The sequence below is a fragment of the Temnothorax nylanderi genome, unplaced genomic scaffold (genome assembly GCF_030848795.1).
Source record: "Temnothorax nylanderi isolate EJ_2023f unplaced genomic scaffold, tnyl_v1.0 TNYL_tig0056_pilon, whole genome shotgun sequence".
Taxonomy (NCBI): Eukaryota; Metazoa; Arthropoda; class Insecta; order Hymenoptera; family Formicidae; genus Temnothorax; species Temnothorax nylanderi.
In genome coordinates, this window is record NW_027249118.1 from 1,023,961 (window position 1) to 1,047,961 (window position 24,001).

Here is a 24,001-nt window from a genome sequence, read left to right on the forward strand (position 1 = left end):
GGCAATGATATATATATATATTTTATTGAGAGATTCGTGTGAAGTTCTCGGTAAAGCAAGCTCGGTAAAACTCCGTTAACTACTCAGTAAACCGTCGTGTTTCAGTTTATTTACATGTCGTTCTTTTAACTTATGGTCGGTAAAACACTCGTCGCCAATCGCTACTCGACTCGAGACGCTTCACCGAAATATAGATACGACGTATTTGTTTAACGAGATTAGGATGCTGTTTAAAAAATAATAGCGCATTATCTGAATAGTTATTCAAATAATGCTACCATCGTTATAACATCCTAACGCAACGGTATTACTAAATGACGACATATAAATTTACCTTATAAAATACGTCAATATCTCACGTATGTACATGTGTATGTATATGTACATGTATATGTATGTTAAAATATATTTTTTATTAATAATATTTTTCTTTATCTTTATTTTTATTTATTTATTAGTGTTTGTTGTATTTTTAAACTTGTCAGAAGTAAAGAATATTTTTAATTTTAAGATATTTTTAAATTATTTGATCTTTATTGAAAAAATTAATATAAATAATAAACTTTTTGTCTTGGAATTGTTACTAGCAAATAAAATATTATCAATTAGATTCGTTAAATATCACTAACAAGATTCATTAAATTGAAAAAAAAAATGCTTAACTTTAATCTGTTATCATTCACACAAAGCCAAGATAACTACTTCATCTTCTAAATTAAATTAAATTAAATATCATTAATTATGCAATCGCGGTCACCGATAAAAATTCGAACACGGTGTTTCCTATAGAAGCTTTGCATTTGCAATTATAAAGCTTTAATCGTTTATCTTTAATATAATCAATATTCTAAATAAAGATCGAATCAGACAAGTTAAAATATCGTAAAATTCAAACTTTTGTTTGTATTAGTATGTAGTTATCTTATTGATTCTACTAGACTTTTATTTTTCTGTAATTCTGAAATAGCTAATGAGAAAAGTATATCGCACCCACTACAATATATAGCGTATAGCAAATGATTTCCTGTTTGGTCTACTATACCATCGACCTTTCATGATTGTCGCGATCCTGACGACTTTATTCTCGGTTTCTTCTTGGTGTCATTCCTTCATTGAACCGGAGGCCAGTTATATCTCTGAAAGGCTCCTTTCTCGAGAGTAGGCAGGCGACATATAATACATATATATTCGTATGGTGGTTATTGTGTCGGCCGACTTTATAGAAGGCAAAAATCTTACAAAACCAACTCATCGGTGGCTTCTTCTTTATCCAATCATCCGCGTATTCACGCCCCAGGAGTTGTGCTCTCGTGTATCTCCTCTACCGGCTATTCCGGATGAATCCATCACTTCGTACTCCTCAGGGGTCGTGTAATAGATGCCGCGTGCGAGGGATACGACCGAGTATACGGGACATATCTTCGAATGAATTACGCTGATGTTCTAATTTCCAGGTGTTGGAACGAATTCGCAGGTGCGGGTTGTGATTTTTCGAGGTTGAGACTAACACTTTGCGGAAGTCCTCTCAGAAAGGGAAAGCATCGAACCAAACACAAGACATAAAAATATTATACTTTTTTTCTACTTTATGAAATACAGAATTTTACAAAACTGACAAATATTTTTCAACAAAAATGTTCTTTAGAATTATTCTTTTCTTTGATACAAAGGGTACAAAATTAAAATTTGAATTTCATTTATTTCCATTTAGATTTGCTCTGTGAATCGATTAAATATTCGACGCGTGTTAGTATCATGAACTAAATAAAATAATAAAATCAAAATTGATAAAAGTAAAAGAACAGCTATAATGGATAAAGAATTGGTTGGGAAATTATTCAGTAAAATATTCTTAATAAATACCATGCTTAATAACAATATGTGCCATAAATTGATCTTATCGATATACATATTTAAAATTTGGCAATTCTCTCTCTCTCTCTCTCTCTCTCTCTCTCTCTCTCTTTCTCTTCACATATTGCTTGTACTTATGAATTAACGCTCAGGACGTCGAAGACAGTGCTTCGTTGTACCGAAGCGCATGAAGGAAAGCAGATCTCTTAGAATATCATCTACTATGTGTACGTATATCAAATTACGAGACCTAAAGATCCTAGCGATCGTTACAAAAACACACTGTTCCGATAACCATCGGAAATTTTGTTTTTAAATCGTCTGCCACTAGCTTCCGAACGTAGTAGGAATAACATTAGTGTGCGTGTGCGTGACAAGAAAATAAAATAAACTGAAACATACACATTGATACATATAATCTGGATTTAACTTCAAAGCATCAGAGCGACTTATTTTATAAGAATTAACGGTGCTGGTTTAGGACCAAAATTTACCCATCAAGGAAATGTATGAAATTGATATGTCTTTATATTTTTGGGCCTGCTGAATTCGAACATGAAGCTTAAAATTGTCCCAACTATGCAGGGATATTTATGAAAATGCAGTTTTTCTACAGGAAAGGCTCGTTTTGCAGCAAATAATTTCTAATACTTATTAAGAGTATATTCTTATTAAATATACTTATATTCGTATATACTCTATCGCATTACTATATCTCCACAGTAAGAGAAAACAAATATGTATGCGAGATATTACAGCAATTGAAAAAAGTAGGAAACGCAGCGTGAGCCTGTAAAGTATAAAACTATAAAAATATGAAATTTCAATGGAGATGAGCGGTGGCAGCCCCTTCCCCCTTTCTCTCTGTCAAAAACATCAATAAAAAAAAGACTTCCTTTGTTCACAATTACTATTTGTTCATTAGAAATTATTTGCTGCAAAATGAGCCTTTCCTGTAGAAAAACTGCATTTTCATAAATTTTCCTGCAGTTTGGACAATTTAAAGCTTCATATTCGAATTCAGCAGGCCCAAAAATATAAAGATATATCAATTTCGTACATTTCCCTGATAGGCGAATTTTAGCTCTAAACCAGCACCGTTCTTTCTCATATGGTTTTTTTCCCCAATTAATTCATCAACATTTTACGAAAAAAATTACCGTTCAATTAATATAGAATGACTTCCACAATTTAATATAAGAAAGTTGTGCGCACATTACACACACACACGCACACACACACGCATACGACGTAAATAAAGTAATATGAGATAACTTTTGCAGTAGGTACGTGACTATATATATATTATTTTTGTAATATGAGCTATGGATATAGATGATGTATATTAATATATTAATTTTAAATAAATGTTTATCATTACTTTTATTTACTTAAAGTTTAATGAATATTTTTTTATTTTAAATGCGTATTAATTAAAGAAGAAAAAAAATCTCCAATATCGCAAAGTGAAGCTGATCCAATCTGAAATTAATGATGCGCTATAAATATTGATACCGGTCGCGAGCGTGACGATGTATATAAACCCGCGAAAAAAAACCCGCGTCACACTATCCCTTTATCGATGTAACCGAACGCCAATTATCGACGCCTCCGAGCTGCGAAAGGCGAAACCTTATAGCTCAGCCTTCTATAGCTACTAGATTTATATTGCGCGTATATAAGCAATGGAAATCGGACCATTTTAGTAGCAACATTTTTTGTCGCCTTATGCAGTTGCGATCTTCGACCTCAATATTTTCAATATTTTCATTATACGCGGAACATATTTAATGTAGCAGCAATTAAATTAATGAAGATATAAGATAAAATTGTAAAACTCAAATGATACTTTATTATATAGATACATCAATTTACTCCAGTAGATATATCGCATCTCTTACAATTAGTAACAATAAATATTTTGTTAAGAATTAACAGGAAATAGTAATTTAACATAATTTAATAAGGCTTATTAAAATTGTGTATATCAACCTCATGCTTTCGCGAGTAGCGGTAATGTGATGAAATCGAAGGGTGCGATCAAATCAGAAATTAAAACAATATTCATGATGATTCATTAACTCATTTATTAACAATAATATACGACGTATTTTAGCGTCGTATTTTTAGCTTTTACTATATTAAAAATAGATAATAACAAAGAATCATAGGTATCTAACTTAAAGTTTAAAATTATTAAAAGATATATATATTTGTCTAGATTAAATATAAAGACGTTGTTTTCTATGGAATAAATAACAAGCTTTATAATCTCATGCAATCTGTAATGTTGTATAATAAGATTATAAATCTTTTCTTATTTATTCCGCAGAAAATAACATTCAAATATGTTTAATATTCTATTTAAAACACAGTTATATTTACCGGCAGATTATTACGGGAATGGCATCATGATCGAATACGCAGAAGTTGCCGGACATTGAGTGAATTGAATTAGTTAGTCGGACGACATTCTATGATCCATCTTTTGTGCGTGCAAATATTGCCTTTCTTTCGTCACGGCAGCTGCATTAGAACCAATCGCTTCATAGCCTCAACGAGTCATCTCTTTTTGAGCGCTTTATCTGTCAATCAGCTTTATCAAGGCTAAGTGTCTAGTGTGGCCCACAGACCGAACTCGTTACCAGTCTGTCAATACTGTCTTAACCTGTTCAGGTTAAAAATCTAAATTCCTAGATCACGCTAATTTCTCTATCCTTTCCCTCTTCCCCCTTTATTTTGTCATATATTTTACTTCCATGTGATAGAATTTTCAGATTCAATAAATGTGCTTCTCCCTCCTGTCTCCTTTTCTCCTCCTCCTTTTTTTCTTCATGTTTTTTTTCTTTATTCTTACAAATCCAAACGATATATTAAAATCTATATAAATAATACTTATCACCACATAATTGATATTTATGCGTATTTGTTTGTTAAGTTTAATGTTTAATTACATGATAAGTTTATGATAACAATTCTTATCACAAATTTTATAAAACAATTTAAACAATGATTCCATATTTAGTATGTAATCTGTTTATACATTTAATCTTAGATTAAGTATTAACATACAACTGTTGGAAAATTTTTGTAGTTTTGTTAAAAAAGGTCCTTGTTAAAATTTTTGTGTAAAATAATCAACACACACATGTGTAGATTTAACATATATGCCTGCTATGTTAATTGAACCTAACAAATTTAACATGTAAAATTATAAAAATAATTTAAGAAATATGTTAAAGTAAAACACAATTTGAACGTATTTATTAAATGTGTTAAAATTTACAGAAAATGAGTGTTGATTATACTCTATAACAGAAGTGGGAATAAAAATTTACAGAAAAAGAGTGTAGATTTTATCTTAAATCTTAACTTCAACATAAAAGTTTTGTTAATTGCACACATAATTAATCTCAAATTACGATCAGAATTAGAACATTTCATTTCTGTTGAAATATTTTAACATAATATCGGTGTTAATGCCATTTAACACATCCACATTATGTTAAATTAACACAAAAATTTGAATGGACCGTTTGGGACATATGATTTATGTTATATTTAACACAAATTTTCCAACAGTGTATGCTTAAATAGTATGCTTAAATTCAAAGTATTTAAAATATTTATTAACATCTAGAGTAAAAGATTTGTAAATCTTAACATCAAGTTTAAAGAGGATTTATCTGATTATTATAGATGATTAGCCTCGTGTGAAAAAAATACAAAAGTTCGATCTCTAATTCCAACAAAAGTGCCGCTCCATATTTGACGACTCACAATCGGACAACGACAACAGACCACCTTGTCGGTGCAGGCAGACTCTACTAGTATCTGCTTACCTCTCTTTTTCCTTACCGATAGTTTAATGCGATCGCCACGGAGATCATCTCTCTGTCAGATCTTAGTTTCTTCAACTGGACCGCAGAAGATTAGTTACCTATTTAATCTGCATCAGGGCATCTTCGTTGACGCGAGAAGAAAGAGCGACAGACAAGGTTAAGAGTTCAAGGCATGCATGTAACCCAATCTGCCGAATCGTGAGACCTTGATTCTATAAAAAAAAACATCTTGGTTTTTCAGGAAAGCTTTTTTGACAGAATTGGATTGACTGCAGAAACTAAGAATATTTTACGAAAAATAATACAACTGTGTGTAGATAGATAAATTTGATGATTCGTGAATTAATTTCGGTGAATTAATTTCATGAAAACATAACATAAACATCTTAATCGATAAAATACTCAATGTTATTAATATTATCAGCAGAATTTTTAGCAGTATATTGAATATTTTATCGATCAATGTACTTATACATAATGCTTTTTCATTTAAAATTCAATACCTATAATAGCAGTCATAAATATTGAAATTATAGAGTGCAGTGCATATATCTGCCAAATTTGCTATTAAGTAGTATACATATATTGAAGAAGAATGGTTATTTTTTTTGTGACATTTTGGAAAATTAATAAGATAAAATAAATAAGAATAAATTTTTTGCACAAAGAAACATCACTTTTTAATCACGCATTCTTTAACTATCACTATACCGCAACTTCATTGAAAACTTAATAAAATATAATTCTATAAAATGATTCTCTTTTAACTCTCCCTTCAAATGTTGAATTCAATGACGCAAAGTAGATGTGTATAAAAATTAAGTATCGCGAAGTAATATAATATTATACAGCAACACGTACATGTAATGTTATTATTAACTTAATATCATCTAAAGGAAAATATCAGACTCAATGTGTATGTCAATTTCTCATCTTTCAAATATTTTTCTTCGTCGATTGATTAGTCGAAAGTTTACTCTGTAAAGTAATAAACTAATAATTCGCAGATGTAGTAAATTCTTTCACCCGCAATATTTCTCTTGTTTGAACAGTATAATATTCGTCAGTGTATCCACGGCATAATATTGCCATCACGCGAAGGATATTGACAACTACGCATTGCGACAACTATGATATGTTGTTTTTTTAACAATAGGTTCACTTCTGATACCTGCGAATCGTTTTCACAGTCTCGCAAGAAAAGCTGTATGACGAAGGAATGGAATAATAGGGAGACCGCTTTGCTGTGTTGCGCCGGTCGTGCTGGAAAAGCAATTTTCCATGCAAGATGGGAGGTGATTGTAGTGAAAGATGATGGTAATGAATGGTGAACTCCCCTGGAGTTTCAAAAAGAGTGTGTCGAATATTACGATAATCACGTAATAAGTGCCTTTAACTTATAATTCGTCACGTTGAAACTGTTATATAGCTTCATCGGTGGTCGTCTTAAGAAAGACGATAAACGTACCAAACGTACCTATATAAGGATAAATCTTTTAATCTTACAATTAGGTTATATTAGTACCCAATAACCGTTATGATTATTGACATATGTATTGACATATTGCTATTATACGTAATAATTAATCTTCAAGTTCAAGAGATGGTTAATTCGTATAATTTTAATAATCTAAATTAACTTACATTTACGTTTACCTTATTCATAACTCTTACTAGATTATAGTATGAAAATACCACGATGAAGAACATACGGTGGGATGCAACTAAATTTACGAATCGCCATGGGGTGACGACATTTTCACGATGGGGAGCCGAACAACGCATATAAAGATGTCATCCGCGGTTCAAAGAATGCCTTTTGCTTTTTGCCGATGTCCTCCCTTGGCAAACCTACGGCAACCTTCTTTTCGGCCTTTCTTTTTCCATGGTTCACGTTTGTCACGTGCCTTTTACTCCCTTTATTCACATGCACCACAGATTCGTTCTCTTTGTCGTTGTGACTATATTGATTAGTATAATTCCAGATTGATACCACTTATGCAAACGTGTGTGGTTAAAAAAAAAGAGGATTTCTAATACACATTTTTTTTAAGCCTATATGTATAAGTATATAAGCCTATATTTTTCGAAAGTTTTATCATTATTATCGAAGGAACAAGTAAATCCTCAATTAAACATAATTTTCATCTTTTTCCTGAATTTGCATTCGTAATTTGCAGAATTCTAATAAAATACGTATAATATACCACTCTAAAAAATGTACACTGTACTATGTTATTAAACTAACACTCACGCGCGCGCGCGCATTTCTGATATACGTCAGGTAACGCATCAATGCACATTAAAGTCATGGGTGAATATTATCTCGTTCAGATTAAATTGAATTCAATAGTTTCCAACATTATATTTAAAGCAATATATTAGTTTAGATGTGAGATTAATTGTAGATTTATTTTACTCATCAAAGCTTAAGATTTAGGGAATAAATATAATTATTCTCGAGAGAGAGAGAAATGATCTTTATATATATTTTTCAACAAAATAATTTTTCGATTATTAATTATTCTATTTAATGATAAATATATATTTTGAAAACTATTCTTATGACTAGATTTTAATAAAGAAAGTAAGCGACAAGAATATCCACCATCATTAGTAAAATCAGTGGGTATCCCGCAAAAGATATTTTTTTTCCTTACAAGAATTGGCCATGTTTAAAGAATGTCTAAAAGTTCTGTTAATAATGAAATCGTGGTTGAAAAGAACTTCTTTTCGGCAAGCTACTATTCAGCTAACAATAAGTCCCATAGCGTATTTGCAAATAGACACAAAGAGATCGGCAAACCGCAAGAAATCACAACAAGCAATTTTCTATGGAATAAACATTTTCTCGAGTTAACCCTATTAAGCGTAACGAAGCCGAAACAGTATGGTAAAGCTTAGTCATCTCAACTTGTGTCCACTCTTTTATGTGAAAACGATAATCACTAAAGGTTACTTAAAAAGAAAAAGAATATATTTCTAACAAATATATTTCTTTTTCTCGTAGGAAACCGCACGATTTCCCCACGATCATAAGGCTCCATTTTGAAAGATGACGCCTGCTTTTTGCTCGTTAATAATTAATTGATTATTATTGCGACAATTAATAAGTTTATATATTCTTATCTCATCTTTCTTCAGAATAATTATAATAGCGTAGATACAAAATAAAAATTTATACCAACCAACAGAAAAAGAGAAAGAGAAAGAGAAAGAATACAAAAGATCAAATTCGTGGTGTATAATAACAATCTAACAACTCACACATCTTACAAACCTGTCATAAGAATGGTGTTTATTTCGCGCAAGAGCTCAATAGCAAGTTCGTTAACGCGTCTCTCAGTTGACAAACGCTCAAGTCGAAGATACAAAAGTCGATGACACCAGGTGCACGAACGACGTTCTGCGACAGACGTCCCCATCATCTCCATATTCGACGACGCTATGAAAATTGAATCAAGTTGAAGCAAGTTTCGGCCGCCGTGAAAGATATATAAATACAATCGCGCCGTAGACATCTCTCACACTCTCCCTTTTCTTCCTCCCCCCCCCCTCCTCTCTCTCTCTCTCTCCCTCTCTCTCTCTCTCTCTCTCTCTCTCTCTCTCTCTCTCTCTCTCTCTCTCTCTCTCTCTCTCTCTGTCTCCATGCCAAGCCAAAGTCCTGCGCTACACTCTGGCAGTGCGACGTGCAAGAACGTGCCAATCCCATAGAAGGGCGTATAGACGCGGGTATAACGCGTTGGATTTGTTTGCACACGCGGGGATGCACGTTTAGTTGCGGCTGCGCTCCCCACCATGCTGCGCGATAGCTCCAGATCCGCTTGCGCCTCGCTACCACCTCCGAAATCCCAGCCTTCGCCGTGGCTTCGTACCGCTGACATTGTTTGCTGTCAAACATTGGATGCAAACACCGTAGTGGGGTCGAGCGGCACTGCCAGTGCGCTACCACCACGATTGGTCAGCGAGCCCCTCGAGGCACGTCGTGCCGTTACTGGTGGGCGTATCCGTACACCAGGTATAAATAGTACCCGTGGCGGGGAGGCCGTCAGATACGCGCGGCTTCTCGACGGGAGCGCTTTGACGTTCAGCTTACTCGCAGCTGGGAAGAGACAGGGCGCAAGGCGAACGGTGCGCGTAGAAATAAAAAAATTTTTTAAATTAAAAAAAAGGAGAAAGAGAAACAGAGAGAAGAAAGAAACAAAGGAGGAAAAGAAGGAAACGATCGTTCGGTGTGTTGTGTAGTTGAACGGGGAAAAAATGTAGAAGGGAAATAATCGGAGATGTATTTAGAAATTGAGTGAACGTATACATGCATATGTGACAAGGTACGGATTTGAAAGTGCAAGCGGAGTACGGTGTTACACAACGAGAAACGTTCGAAGGAAGCATGGTGAATATGGAGGGCTCGGGCGAGCAGCATACCGTGACAGCTTCGCCGCCGCCACGGGCTGCTCTGAAGAGCAACTTCAGTATCCGTAGCATTTTGCCGGAAGCGTGTGCCGGGACCCCCGCGCCGTCGGCCAGCCAGTCGGATTCTTCCGACGTCGGTCACGCCGACGATAGCGACGATTGCAGTGATCTCGATGTTACCGGTGGTGGCGCGGAAACGCCGCCCTTGGATTGCTCCACCAGTGCAACGTCCATCAGCCCGACGAGCCAGAAGGACTCGAAGGACCAGGCGGAGGATAAGAAGAAGGCGGACAAACCACCGTACAGTTACAACGCGCTAATCATGATGGCCATTCGACAAAGCCCCGAAAAGCGACTCACTTTGAATGGCATCTACGAGTATATAATGCGCCACTTTCCCTACTACGAGAATAACAAGCAAGGTTGGCAGAATTCCATTCGACACAATCTGTCCTTGAACAAGTGCTTCGTCAAGGTACCTCGTCACTATGACGATCCGGGGAAGGGCAACTACTGGATGCTGGACCCAAGCTCCGAGGACGTGTTCATCGGAGGTGCGACGGGAAAACTCCGGCGCAGGACCACGGCGGCTTCCAGGTCGCGACTAGCGGCCTTCAAGAGGAGCGTGGTGCTCGGCGGCCTTTATCCGACGCCTTACCCGCCACCGGGATGGCCGACGTCGCTCTACGCTCTGCCCTCGTCGCTCTGCCTTCATCGCACCGTTGCGTATCCTCCGGTGACCGCCGGCTCTTACGCCACCCCCGCCGGATATCCGGCCAGCTTGTTACCCGGAGCGGCAACCACGTCGTCGGCTACAAGCCTACCTTGCAAGCCGCAGCCTCTCCCAGCGACGGCGGCACCTTCGACTCACGGGGCCTTCTCCGTCGAAAGGTTACTGCAAGCACCTACTGGCTATCCCGGCGGTATCAGCATCCCGACATCCGGAATCTCGCCTACGGGAAATCCTTACCAGGATTTCTACAGTACCCTAAGATCTATTACGATGCCACCGATACCGGCGTCGATATTTCATCAACAGTCCAGATATCATCTCAGTCAAACGTCTCAAGTTCTAAGTCAACCTCCCTCTAGTACGGCTTCGCCCGGAAGCAGTCCAGAACCAATGGATCCGCATTCGCCGCCGGTTACCGTCTGCAATTCTGTTCAACCGTCGAGACCACTTCCTCACAGTCCGCCGCAGCTCCTTCTCAAACCCATCACGGTCCTCACCGGTCGACAAAGCTGAATCCATCTTCTGATAAGCGATCTAATCTTCACATAATCTTTACCATCAAAATGGCCATCTCAAGGAAGTGCAGCACGATCGATCTCACCCTGCATGTAACAATTCCATCATTTCGTTAAATCTTACCGATGAACATTCATAGCGCATGTAGCCGAAGAAACTTGATGAATTTAGCTGGACTAAATTTCTTCTCAAAATTTGTACATAAATTTGTTTTTCTATATCTATATTATTGACAACGCAATTTTAGCAGCAAAATTATAGCTATATGAGAAATCCATTTCTTGAGAGGAATAAAAAATTGATTGATATGTTATAGTCATATGAAATAATATAATATTTAAAATATCAAGTCTTTTCGTGATTTCGGTATTCCCGATGCGAATACCGAGCGATTATACTAAATTAACTTGTATAATTGTCGATAATTGTCGATAATTGCGATTAGTTTGTATTTGAACTCGTTCCCGTTTTTGTACATACTTTTCTCGAATCTCGTACGAGAAGCAATACACGATATTGCTTCTCCTATAAATATCATATCAAACGACAACATTCGTTTATCAACGATATTAAATATCGTCGATGGAACTTTACTAAAATGTGAATTTTGAGATCGAATCTCAGCGACTTTTGAAATATAGAAGAACAGTATGACGATATAAAAATATATAGAATTTTAACTTGTGATCTCTCTTTGGTGGTCCTAGCATGTACAGCATCGATTAATCGATAATTATGTATAGTCGGATTTATAAATAGTCATTTGTAGCTTGTTATTACAACGTGTACATAGAAATTATTGTTGCTAAAGATATTACGAATATTATATATGTATATAGAGCTGAGATCAATAAGAATAAATGCCTGCGAGAAACATATGTATGATGTCAGCAAAATAAATGTCCAAAACATTTTTAAAAATTCCATGTTGCAATTAATATTTACTTTACGACCACCGCAAATATATTGCCATACACACACACACACACACACACACACACACACACACACACACACACACACACACACACACATACATACAATGTATATAATTTATACTAAATTTAAATAGATTATTTCTTTAAAAATCTTTTACAAACGTATCAATTTTGTACGGTGTATTGTAATACACATCATATTTATTTTTTACTTTTCAATTTTATTTATTTTTAATTGTGATTAAACCTAATTATCGTTATATTACACATTTTTTTTATCAATAAAAAGTTATCTAAACATATTGAAATGTCAAGCAACATTTAAGCTTATTCATGCATGAGTTTTTATCAACTGTCTCTATATGATATTAACGTTGTTCTTTCCGGGATGATTTGACCAGACCAAACAAAACAGATTTTCCTCCGAAATCGTAAGATCTTGCGTGTCATGACCGCTCGTAAAATTTAACAGGCAGAACCCATCGAGTGTCAAAACACAATATAGGATAAAGGTTTGACTCGTCGAGACGAGAAACACGCACAATGACACAACATTTAGAATTAGATGGACGTACGAGGCCACCGCTGCAAAATTGCTTTAGTGCTGTAGTATAGCCATAAACTATATCTCAGCATTCTTTGCGGTGTTTCCTTCTTGGCTTCTGACTTTGCAACCACTTCTTCCTAGCGAGGATTAAAGAACAAGACCCTTGAACGTAAACTCTATATTTTAGCATTTCTTCTCAAAATGCCAAAAAAAAGGTGAGGAAAACAAAAAGATGGACCATTCTTCAGCAAAACATTTTCCAAACGAGTTGCAAGATTTCTAGACAATACAAAAGATTTTGATGTATCGCGGCTAAGAATGTTGCACTTTTAGAAGAAAAATTTGACAACACGTATAACTTTAAAAGATGATCAAGTTCAGAGCCCTTGAATTTAAATACTGGTAGAAATAAGGAAGAATATATCATAATTACCTTGATTTGTCTTACGATTTGCCTTTTCGTAAGCGAGTTTGATTAAGACAGAGGAAAAGGCAGACGAATCGTGAAGCGGTGTTTCTCGTAAGCGCGGCGCGGCGCGGCGTGGCGTGGCGCATTCACGTGCACTCTGATGACGATCCAGAAGCGTGTTGCTGGTCGGTACGAGCAGGCGCGATATTGGTATGATACATTGAGACAATGAGGCGTAAATAAGATAATGGCGCGCGCTCGCGTACGTCTAACCGGAGTTTAAACGCCTGAAGGGCCGAGGAGAGAACGAGGGAGGAAAAGAGACCGGTTAGGATCGGCAGATGGGATTGTGACCCGCGCGGCCTGCCCACCGCCAGACGTGCTCGGCATTCTTATACCTTCGAGTATAGCTAACGCGGTGCTTTTGTCTGGTACGCGCGAATCTTATTAACCCTCACATCCCCATAATCTTTCAAAGAAAACAAACGTTATCTCTCTCTCTCTCTCTCTCTCTCTCCCCCCCTCTCCCTCTCTAAATTAGTTTATTTCGTTCATCCAAATCCAAATTAATTACCATAATAACAATTGAGAATATTAATGCGTTTTAATCGAGAGGATTAAAGTTTTGAACACGATCACAAGCGCTCACATGGACTTGTGCACATCAACGACTCTTGCAAAGTCAACCAAAGTTCCTTTGGATTCATTCATTCATGGATCATCGTAAAATAGTTTTTGTATTCTGACGTGACTGAATACAAAACGACGCGTATTTCAACTTCGTAAACAGCATGAGTAGACACAAAATGAGGTAGTTGCATTATCCAAATTATAAAGAATTAAGTTACATCATTGCAATTACAACTCATTGTAAAACAACGAACGACATGTCTAAAGTAAGGCGAAATCGCGTCGCATAGCGTCGTGTAGCCCGAAGGGGACGGTAAACACTTGCGTGGTCAATTGCTACAAGTGGCAAGTTGTCTACGGTACGCATGTTGTTGCTCTTCTACGTATCGCATAGGACGGCATAGGTGTTCGATATCGTTACGAGTGTTGGTTTCTACGCGATGCGTTTAGCGAATGACGACGTTGCATCACGCTTTTACACTTTTGCATACCGCGTAAATTTGATTTGATTTGATTTGATTTATACGTGAGCATCACGTACAACCCATAAGTAAGTGAGCAAAATATAAATCAGAATTATGCAACTTGTATGTTATACTTAATATTATTATAGAATTCAATATTTGGTACAACAAAATAATAATCAATTTGATACACAGTAGAATTATTTCTTTTTATTTCATGGCTGCAGTATCATGGATGAGATAATGAGATATGCTGATATTGATTAATACATTGTTGATTTATTAGCTAAACATTTTTAATTTATAGTTTGGCGAATCTACTTAGCTATTTTCTTACTAAATAATAAAGCCCAAATAACAATTAATTTTACACATATCTTTTTTAAAACGAGCTATTCGTTGACGTTTGTAAATTTCAAATAACATTTATTTTAAAATTTTGTCATAAAAAGATATTTAGGCATTAATGTTGCTTTGCAGAGAGAATTATACGTGCAAGACGCGTAAAGTTCCTAAGTGTTCCTGACGTTTTAGTAAGTAGTCGGTAACTCGCTGAATTACTTTGCGCTATTACATTATTGTCGATGTCGTCAGCATTATTCGCAAACGCGCTCGCAATGGTCGACGTGAAGTCTTTGAAAGCACTCGTGAAACTATTTGTATTCAACTATTTAGTATCTGGCTCTTTAGTACATATATCGTTATAGTATTACGATTACTATTACTTTACTCCGCAGTGCTCTAGCCTGCTTGCGCTCATTATTGTCAGTGCAGCTATTCCGCTATCTCGCACATTCAACTGCCCATTGTTTTATCGACCATGGCTTTACGTTAATGCAAACAAATATGATAATAGGTATTCTATTGATACATCGCGTTAATAATTAAATTAAATAATGACAGATTTGATGTGTATATTTAGAAACTTTTTTTGTTCCTTCATACTTAAAGTTCTAGAAAATATGCAAAATTTAATAAGAAAGAGCCTTTTGAAATGAAAAGACAAAGTTCTTGCGAGTCTTTTATTTCTTGGGCGAACATTTCACACAAAAGTGTCTGTAAAGTAGACCGATGAAAATATTGAGAGAGAGATTACATGTATACAAATATTCATGATTAAATTAAAAGAAGAAAAATCTTTTCTCGTACTTTGAGTAGAAATTTGGACCATTTTATGGCCTATCTACAATTATTTTGACATCGCCATCTTGCTTATTTACAGAGGGGTTCCCCAACATCTCGATCTCGACAACCAGTCGCGACTCTCATTTCTCTCGCGCGCTCACGCACGTAACCATGAATGGACGGTGTGCGCGTGTATGCGTGCGTGTGGGGTGGCGTGTCAATAGATTTTGGTGGCGGTGCGTTACATTATTTTCATCGCTTTATATCACGAGAGACGAGGTGAGGGAAGGGAGGAGGGAGAGAGAAAGAGAGAAGGAAGGGGGAAGGGGAGAGGGAGAGAGGGGGAATGGCAGTAGATACGTCATTCGGAGTCTACACGTCTACAGACCCTTATGTCGATGTCGAAGGAGAGGGAAGACTGGTTTCGTTTCGATATACGAAACTCACCCTCGTACAGAACTCAACTCCGGGGATGAGGCCGGTTTCCAGCCTATAGGGATGCGTTCCGAATGCAATGGTGGTTAATCTGCGGTCTTAACCAAACGCGCTTCGATCTCGCCGTAGTCATTGTACATTACTTACATCGTCAAGTTTTGCTCGCGCAAGTACTATATCCCGCGACAGAAGACATCACGCATCGATTCGAATCGGAGTTTGCGCGGCGTACAAGTGCTTCTTTCACATTTTCTTTATTATTATCAACTGATTGTGAGAATATAAGAAATTAAGATCCGTTGCCGTTGGCGTAGTTCTACTCGTTAATCCTTAACATGGACGTTTTTGGAACTCATTTAAATGATCTATTTCAAGATATATCGCGCTCCATTTGTGAACCATAAAACTACAACGTACAATACATATTATACAATCATGCAATAAACACGACAACGTCGGTTTACGATTTTGAATTCGAGTCATAAAACGACATTGAACATTCAAGTTTTAATCTGCAGGTGAATGTAATCATATACTAATAACGATTTTTTTATCTACAATCTTATGTCTACATAGTACCTTACACGGTTGTGATAAAACGAGGGGACGTTAGATTCATGCGATCGCGATTACATTTGCGGAAGGTGCTCTCTTTCATTCGTTTGGCGAAACAATCGTAGTCGCGATGAAACGCGATTTCGTAATGGCCACGGCGCGGCGACCGAATTTTTCTTGAACGCTGCTCATTCTAGCGAACTGACTCACCGAGTTCATCATCGAGTTGATGATTCGCGACGGAAGTCTCGCCGATTTCCTCGACCGCGAACGGGAGGAGAATGAGAGGAAGCGCCGCGCCGCGCCGCGCCGTCGTCGTTAAACAGAGGGCAAAGGGGGGATGTTGACGTGGCACTTTGATTGCGGCTAATTTCGAGCAAGATTCAAGGATAGAGAAGCAAGTTGTGGCCCTCTTCGGCCACGCGCGCGAATGACGTAAGACACGTACCTATGTAAGTAACACCGAGCCTACTTGTCGCGCGATGTCTCGTTTAATTTATTTAAGCGCGGAGGAAGAGTTAAGGAGATGCTGCGACACGCTGCCGCGTGTGCTTCTTCACCACCTCCTCACGCATATGCTATACTAACGATTACGCGCTCGCTATTGGCTCTCTCCTTGGCTTGAACTACTTTGCGGGCTTTCGACCACGCTCGTCTTTACTCGCGGAAACACCTACGCGTTGCTCACCGAATTGTCGTAAACGTTTACAGTCTCGTCCGAACAAGATGAACAAACGCGATGTAAATGAGAGGCGATAATTTGATAGCTGAATTATACCGCGGACAACGCGGGTAACTGGTAATGGGTTGTGTATACTTTACACATGTTTACGCATATAAACAGATATAATACAAGAAGAGTTAAATAATGAGGTACGCGCGCGCGCACGTCATTATCGCTTCGAGTTAAAATTGTATTAAAGCGGACGTGTGGAATTAATTGAAGAATAAGCGTTCAATCCTCAAGCTTTTGTAACTAGAAAAGAATGCTTTACTTTCAGATGTGAATCGGTATTGCAGTAATTGCAGACATAAGACATTCAGTGGATATTTTTAGACATCTGCAGTAATATAAGTAGCTTCAATTTTTATTAAATTATAAAGGAGTGATTGACATTAAGTTTGAATAAAAGAAATATGTAGGACGGTTTATCTACAACTGTATATAAACTCACGACGCTATGTAATGTCATATGAAATTTAAATGTATGTCTACATATCGATCAACGACGATTATAACTTGCTGTCTACATGTACTTTAAGATCGTACGTCATAATATGAATCAATGTCCAGGTATACATTAATATTTGAACGTCAGGCTATTGTAAGATAACTCTTGCGAAAGCAGCATATTGATTCAACCTTCTTGAAAATAGCTAAACCAGCTTGATAACAGTCGAGCTGTTCCTGACGAGTTACTTTTCTAAGCCTTACTGTCTACACTTTCTTCTTTTTATCATTCTTATCATTGTAACGTATATAATTCTCCTTTTAATCTTTGTAAATTTACATTCGTCTTTAAAATCGAATGTATCTCGATACGGAAGAATCATATTCAAGTGCTTTACAATGTGTGCTAGCGTTAGGCAAGTTCGCAAAGGAAAATTAACAAATCCTTTATTAATTTAAGATTCTAGGATTGCATATTTTAATAACAAGCGAATCAAAATCAAAAAGAGTTATATCGTTCAAAGTTCTATCGTTTGTTTATCGGTGTCGGTGCAGGAGGTCGAGATACGCGTATTCAGACTAATCACGTTATACAAAACAGTTAAAGAGTTTCCCAGATGCGTAGCGCTGCGACAGAAGACCCGTATCTCCGCGTAGCACAAAAGTGTTTCGATAAACGAATGAATGAATAAACGCCAGCCCAAAGGGTGAATGAATGAACGATCGGTCTCTCGCATGACGATGAGGACGACGTTGCGCAGAGAGAGCACAGAAATACATGTAAGAGAGAAAACAGCCATGAAAGAAATGTGTGTGTGTGTGTGTGTGTGTGTTTTGAGGTAGGATCAACAATAATGACTTCTTTCCGCGTTTCTGTTGCGTACGACAGATTGAAAGACTGAGATAGAGAGATATAAACAAGAAATTGCAGAAATTAAATTGTCACGAAGAGAATTGCTAATAATAGATACGTATCGATTTCTCGAGCAAGATCAAATGCATGCATGACCGATAAGTAAGGCTCAGAAACATTGCAAATAAATTTTGAATAACAGCGAATATATATATATATATAGGCTAGAGAAAGACCACTGATAAAAAATTTGTACATATATTTCGTAACAAAGAAAAGCCAAAGAACTTGTTCTTGTGAATATAACAATGTGTTTTATTTTCAAAATTGCTTCAAATTTTTTATCTTTGATAATTAAACGGCTACACATATATAAAGCTCTGACAAAATTGTATTCAATCTTTGCAATTGTTCTAAATAAAGTTAGACGTATGGTCAGAGAGTATATCAAATAGTAAAGTGTAGACTAAGAATCGGTTAGAAGAGTGAGGGGAAGATCGAATAGTGGCGACCGGAAATGTATCATGCCGGATGGAGGCGCGGCGAGCACGTATGAGAAACGTTTCTATATGCTTTATTAGAAGTCCAATGCGCGGTAGTCGTTCGTTTACACGCCGAGTAAACTCGGCGAAACGCAGTTTACGGCTTAACCGTATCCTCTAGTACGTCGCGTCGCACCAGCCGACACCGACTCGCTCACCATGATCTTGAATGGCTTCAATTAGCTTCGTTTAGACGAGTAATTGTTTCTTAAGAATTCCCGCAGAAATGTTCATTCAGAATATGCGTTCGCGTATCGTAATCGAAACAAGATCGCTGCGATTCCAACATCAATCAGACGATCAATCGTTTCTCGTCATTCACCAACCTTGCATTTTCGAAAAAAAATTTGACTGAAATTTATAACTTGTTTAGATATATATCGCATACTAGTCACTGCAGATGGACGATCACTTTCTTCACGTCTGATATATATCAATATATATAATTCTTATATAGTAACTCTTCTTGTTTTTCTTAATCATTTCTTATCTTTCATCACTTTGCATCTCTGCACATTATACTTTGTTCAAAATGTACAACTTCAAAATTACAAAGTTAACATACGTATATATGTATAAATAAAACGTGATTGACTAGAGCATCAAGACATGATGCAAATCAGCTACTTCTCAACAATTGATTTTGATTTCTACAGTAATTGATGTCTTTGTTGTTGTGCGGAATTTACAAATGACTCGAATCAAACTTTAGTGGGTCTACTGCCTTGGAAACCTTACGAAGATGCCGACAAACGGGTAAGGGGTAAGGTTAATTGCTTTGGCGCAATAGAGCAATGTAGAGTTCTTTGTTCAACAAATGGCTTCCGTTCTCCCTAGTGAGGGTGTACACATCGGAGATTCTGTCCGAAATTTTCTATTCGTAGATATATTATCTGTTCTTCTCATTTATGCTATTTATTGTTCCACAGTGCCAGTAAAAAAAATTATAACTATAGATTAATTTACTCGACAATTAAACACAAAACGAATCAATAAAGACTCATTCAGCAATGACAAGACCGGAAAACAAAAAATTTCCCCGCTGGATGGATTAACAGCATCCATCCTTCTCTATATACGGAAATATATATGTACTTCTTATAATAAATACGTTTGTAGCGGATTATTTAAATATAATCAACAACTCGATCAAAAATTTTCTCACCAATGAAAGCCAAGACTAGTTCTTCTCTCAAGACGTTTCCTGCACTTCCTGCTTAAGTAGTTGACTTGTTTCGTGAACAGAATGGACCGTAGAGAAGCGAGAGAGATAGAAAGTAAATTAAAGTACAATCAAGGTTCGTGTCTTCGTACCATCTATTCCCACGTCCTTCTCTTTCTCTCATATCCCGTGAACAAATGACCATTTAAACTAGTGCATTTGCTATTTAAATCTCGTGGTCTTCGAATATTATTGATCAGAATTTCTCACTGATGCTGCAGGCAATACAGAGATATTCAACATTTAAGCTTATATATACATGTATACAATAGATTTTAGACATTCCCGAGTACGTCGCGAATTTTTATTATTAAAAAATTAAATTTTTTTCCATTGTATATAAATCTAAATCATCTAGTTTAAATTATGTTAATTCGAATGCACATAAAGTTTGTATTTTCTCAATTCTAATGGGTCTAACCTGATAAAAATCATTATCTACGTATTTAAACAGAAGGAAATGAAGAAAGCGATTGGAAAAAGAGCGAATTAACATCGTGAATGTCCTTTCTCCCTTTACCTCTTATCTGATGCGCTTCGGGTCTCCTCCCTCGTAATGAGAATGCGCGTGCGTGGTGTGCATGCACGCCTCATACTCGCGCACGCACTTTATCAAGAGATAGAGGGGGGCGGGGAGGGGAGGGAGAGGGAGAGGGAGAAGAGCCAGCAACGAAACAAGCGGAGTCGGCTGAATGACTGAGTGACACTCGGCTGACGTCCCTTCCGGTGTGTCTCGTGTTACACAGTGCCCGTTAAGCGTTTGTATTAAAGTTACGGCATCGGGCGCGTGCCACCCACCATATAATATACGCACGCATATGACTTTTTGTCGCTCCTTCCATTTCTCGCCACTCGTTTAAAATTGACCATAACAACTCGCCTAAAAACGACTTTAGCACGAGAATTTGGTCGCTATCAATGACACACATGACGAAAGAAGAGATGTTTTCCAAACTTTTAATATATAAGCAGAGCTTCAAATACTCGACTGCCATATATATAGTGGATGAATCGTATACGAATGTACGAGTATCGTCATTTTAGTCGACTACTTATCGCTCGTATTTTGTAGTAAGTATGTAATTGATGAGTAATCCATCTCCGATGAGTCTATTTCTTAATGCCTTAATCAATCATGACACACAATGTACAAACGGCGATGAGCAACGCAATGTGGCGTGGCCAAAGTAGTTCTCAAAGTATTTCATAATTAATTCTTACAATTAGAAGCTGTGAGAATTAAATACTCATGAAATATTCATGTATGTAATTGTTGGCTCGTCAGCGATTTCATTCTTTTAAAATTCCAAGATCTTACACAAAAGTGATTACACTATTTCGACGGTATCGATCGAGCGACATGGAACAACTTTTGTCGATAATGGCGGCCGTTTTATGGCACAGCTGTGCCACTTCTGCTAAGCACTTTTCAGATTGAGCGACGTAGGGTTAAGCCCTGTAAATCTCTTTCAACATTCGACGTCTCACTCTTTCGTATGTTTCACGTTCTCTGATTTGCGAGACTTGCTGGTCGATGCGCTATTTGTTTTAAAGGGTCGCGTGAGTGCTGCTCAAATGGGCAACGGGTGCGTATACTAGGCACATTCTTGCGACGCGAGATAGGACAACTCTTTAAACGCGAACACTCGCGTGCCAAATCTTTCACTAATATACCACGTGCCGCGTAGAAAATCTGATCTATTCGTCGTTAAAACGAAGCAACGCTCTAATAAAAAAAAAAAAAAATTCGAGTCCGATTTTGCAAAATATTAAATTAATTAATTTAAATTCTTCTGTATGTATGTGTTTGAAAATACATGTAATTTGTAGAAAATAATCGATAATCTGCTTGTCCTTGAAATATTCGTGTCACGCAAATAACACGTTGAATCGGTGTTTGATCGTCAATCTTCAGCGACGATAAAGTGAACAAATGTCCACTTACCGCGTAAATTTGCAATAATATGTGGGGGAAACAGTTCAGTTAAAGTGTCTCGTTGAAATGCAGCACGCATATGCCATGGAAGAATAGATTATACTTGCGTGAGGTTACGGTCATTCCGAGAGAATCGGTGATTGACGAAAATAACTGCAAAAGAAGATATTGTGTCGAAACATACACACACAAATGTATGGAAAATTGAAGTTGCATTGCGGAATAATCAATTTTGCTTCGCTCGATTTGTAAAAAACTTGACAAAGAAACGAGGGATTATGAGCATTGGCACGTTAAAATAATAACTTACTGCATCATTGACACGGTGTTGACGAATACGGTGCGATACAAATGACAAGACTACTATTATTAATCTACTAGATATTAATCGCGAGGCGAATAAATGAGCAAACGGAAACGCGATTCGTATAGTACCACCGTTACGCTCGGAGCATTCGCACCATTTTGCAACCGTTTAGCAGCAATTGAATTCTAACTTGAAGTTATATTTGCCTGATTTAATATATGTACGCACATTGTCTCTAATGTAGGATACATATTACTGATCATCATAATAATAAACTTTTGATATAACTGCACTTAATTTATAATTACTATTAATAATCAATATTATATTATCGTTAATATAATGTGTAGCTAAAAAAATCCCTCCCCCCCTCTCTCTCTCTCTCTCTCTCTCTCTCTCTCTCTCTCTCTCTCTCTCTCTCTCTCTTATTTCGCGACAGATTGATTTTTACATCGTACAGATGTAAGAAATTTTCAATCTTTTTCGTAAAAGGGACGGTGCCTCTTTACTATTTGTAAGTAAATCGACTTTGAAACTAGTTTAAAATAAATCGCGAGAATTTTTCTCGCGCTATATATTCATTAATACAGCACTGAATAGTCCAGAATTCATTCCGAGTATCGTACAGTTTATGAACGAAGATACATATATGAATGAAGCTGCCGAGTACGCATAGTATTACGTTGCTCACGTTGCGCGTTGGAACAACGGCAATAAATTGCGAAGTTGTCTAGGGGGCAGCTGGTCGTGGTCGCGAGTCAAGGAGTTTGACCCGCGGCTGCGGCCGCCAATGAAGACCCGGGTTCAAGCAAGACCCAGGATACGAGGTCGGCTACTTGACCTCGTGGCGCGCGCCGGATGCCACCGTTTTTCTCCCCAGAATTGACCGATTCAATTGCACGAAGGCATCTCGCGAAAATTTACGACCGGAAGTTTTCTTTTCAACGTCTCGGCGTGTAAGATTGTAACCACGCGAAAACAAAAAGAAATTTATAATTCGAAAATATATAATCTAAAATCAGCCGGATATAAACTTTTTGTTTTAAAATAAAGCATAACTTTATTTTTATTAAATTGTTTATTTAATCTGTATTTACCGAGAATCCCGAAATTATCAAATTTTTTATCCTGTTAGTACAATGAAAATTATGTTACATGTATAAGAACTTATCCGCGCGAATAAGTTTTACGAATACTTCCACATGGGAGAGCAATCTTTCCGCTTCTGTTAATGCATCGAACTCTCCGCAGTACGAGTCATCGGCAGCAGATAATGCCCAGATAACAAATGGACAACGTTGAGAGGGGAGTAACGGGTGCAATTAAAGTCGTCATGGGAAACCCTAACTTCTTACGGTCCACCGCACCGCGTTGTCAGCCATTCTCCTGTCTTGGCTTTCTCATTATTTTCCATACCCTTGATCCTTGATGCTTGATGTATGCATCCGTGCACGCAGCTCGATGTCACGCAACTCGTACATAGTTTAGTTTACTAAACGAAAATTATAC

General features: G+C 37.1%; 1 protein-coding gene and 1 long non-coding RNA gene across 2 annotated transcripts in view; both read left to right on the forward strand.

Annotated features, from left to right (window-relative positions):
• LOC139773065 (uncharacterized) overlaps positions 1-24,001 on the forward strand; it is a 111,405-nt gene that overhangs the window by 63,907 nt on the left and 23,497 nt on the right. The gene's annotated exons all lie outside the window — the stretch shown is intronic.
• Positions 9,618-12,282, forward strand: LOC139773051 (uncharacterized). The gene has a single exon (XM_071707254.1). The coding sequence runs from the start codon at positions 10,087-10,089 to the stop codon at positions 11,353-11,355; it is 1,269 nt and encodes a 422-aa protein (XP_071563355.1). The 5' UTR covers positions 9,618-10,086; the 3' UTR covers positions 11,356-12,282.

Bases quoted from the DNA above. Each gene is read 5' to 3' on its own strand.
- LOC139773051 (XM_071707254.1), top strand. From the start codon at position 10,087: ATGGTGAATATGGAGGGCTCGGGCGAGCAGCATACCGTGACAGCTTCG.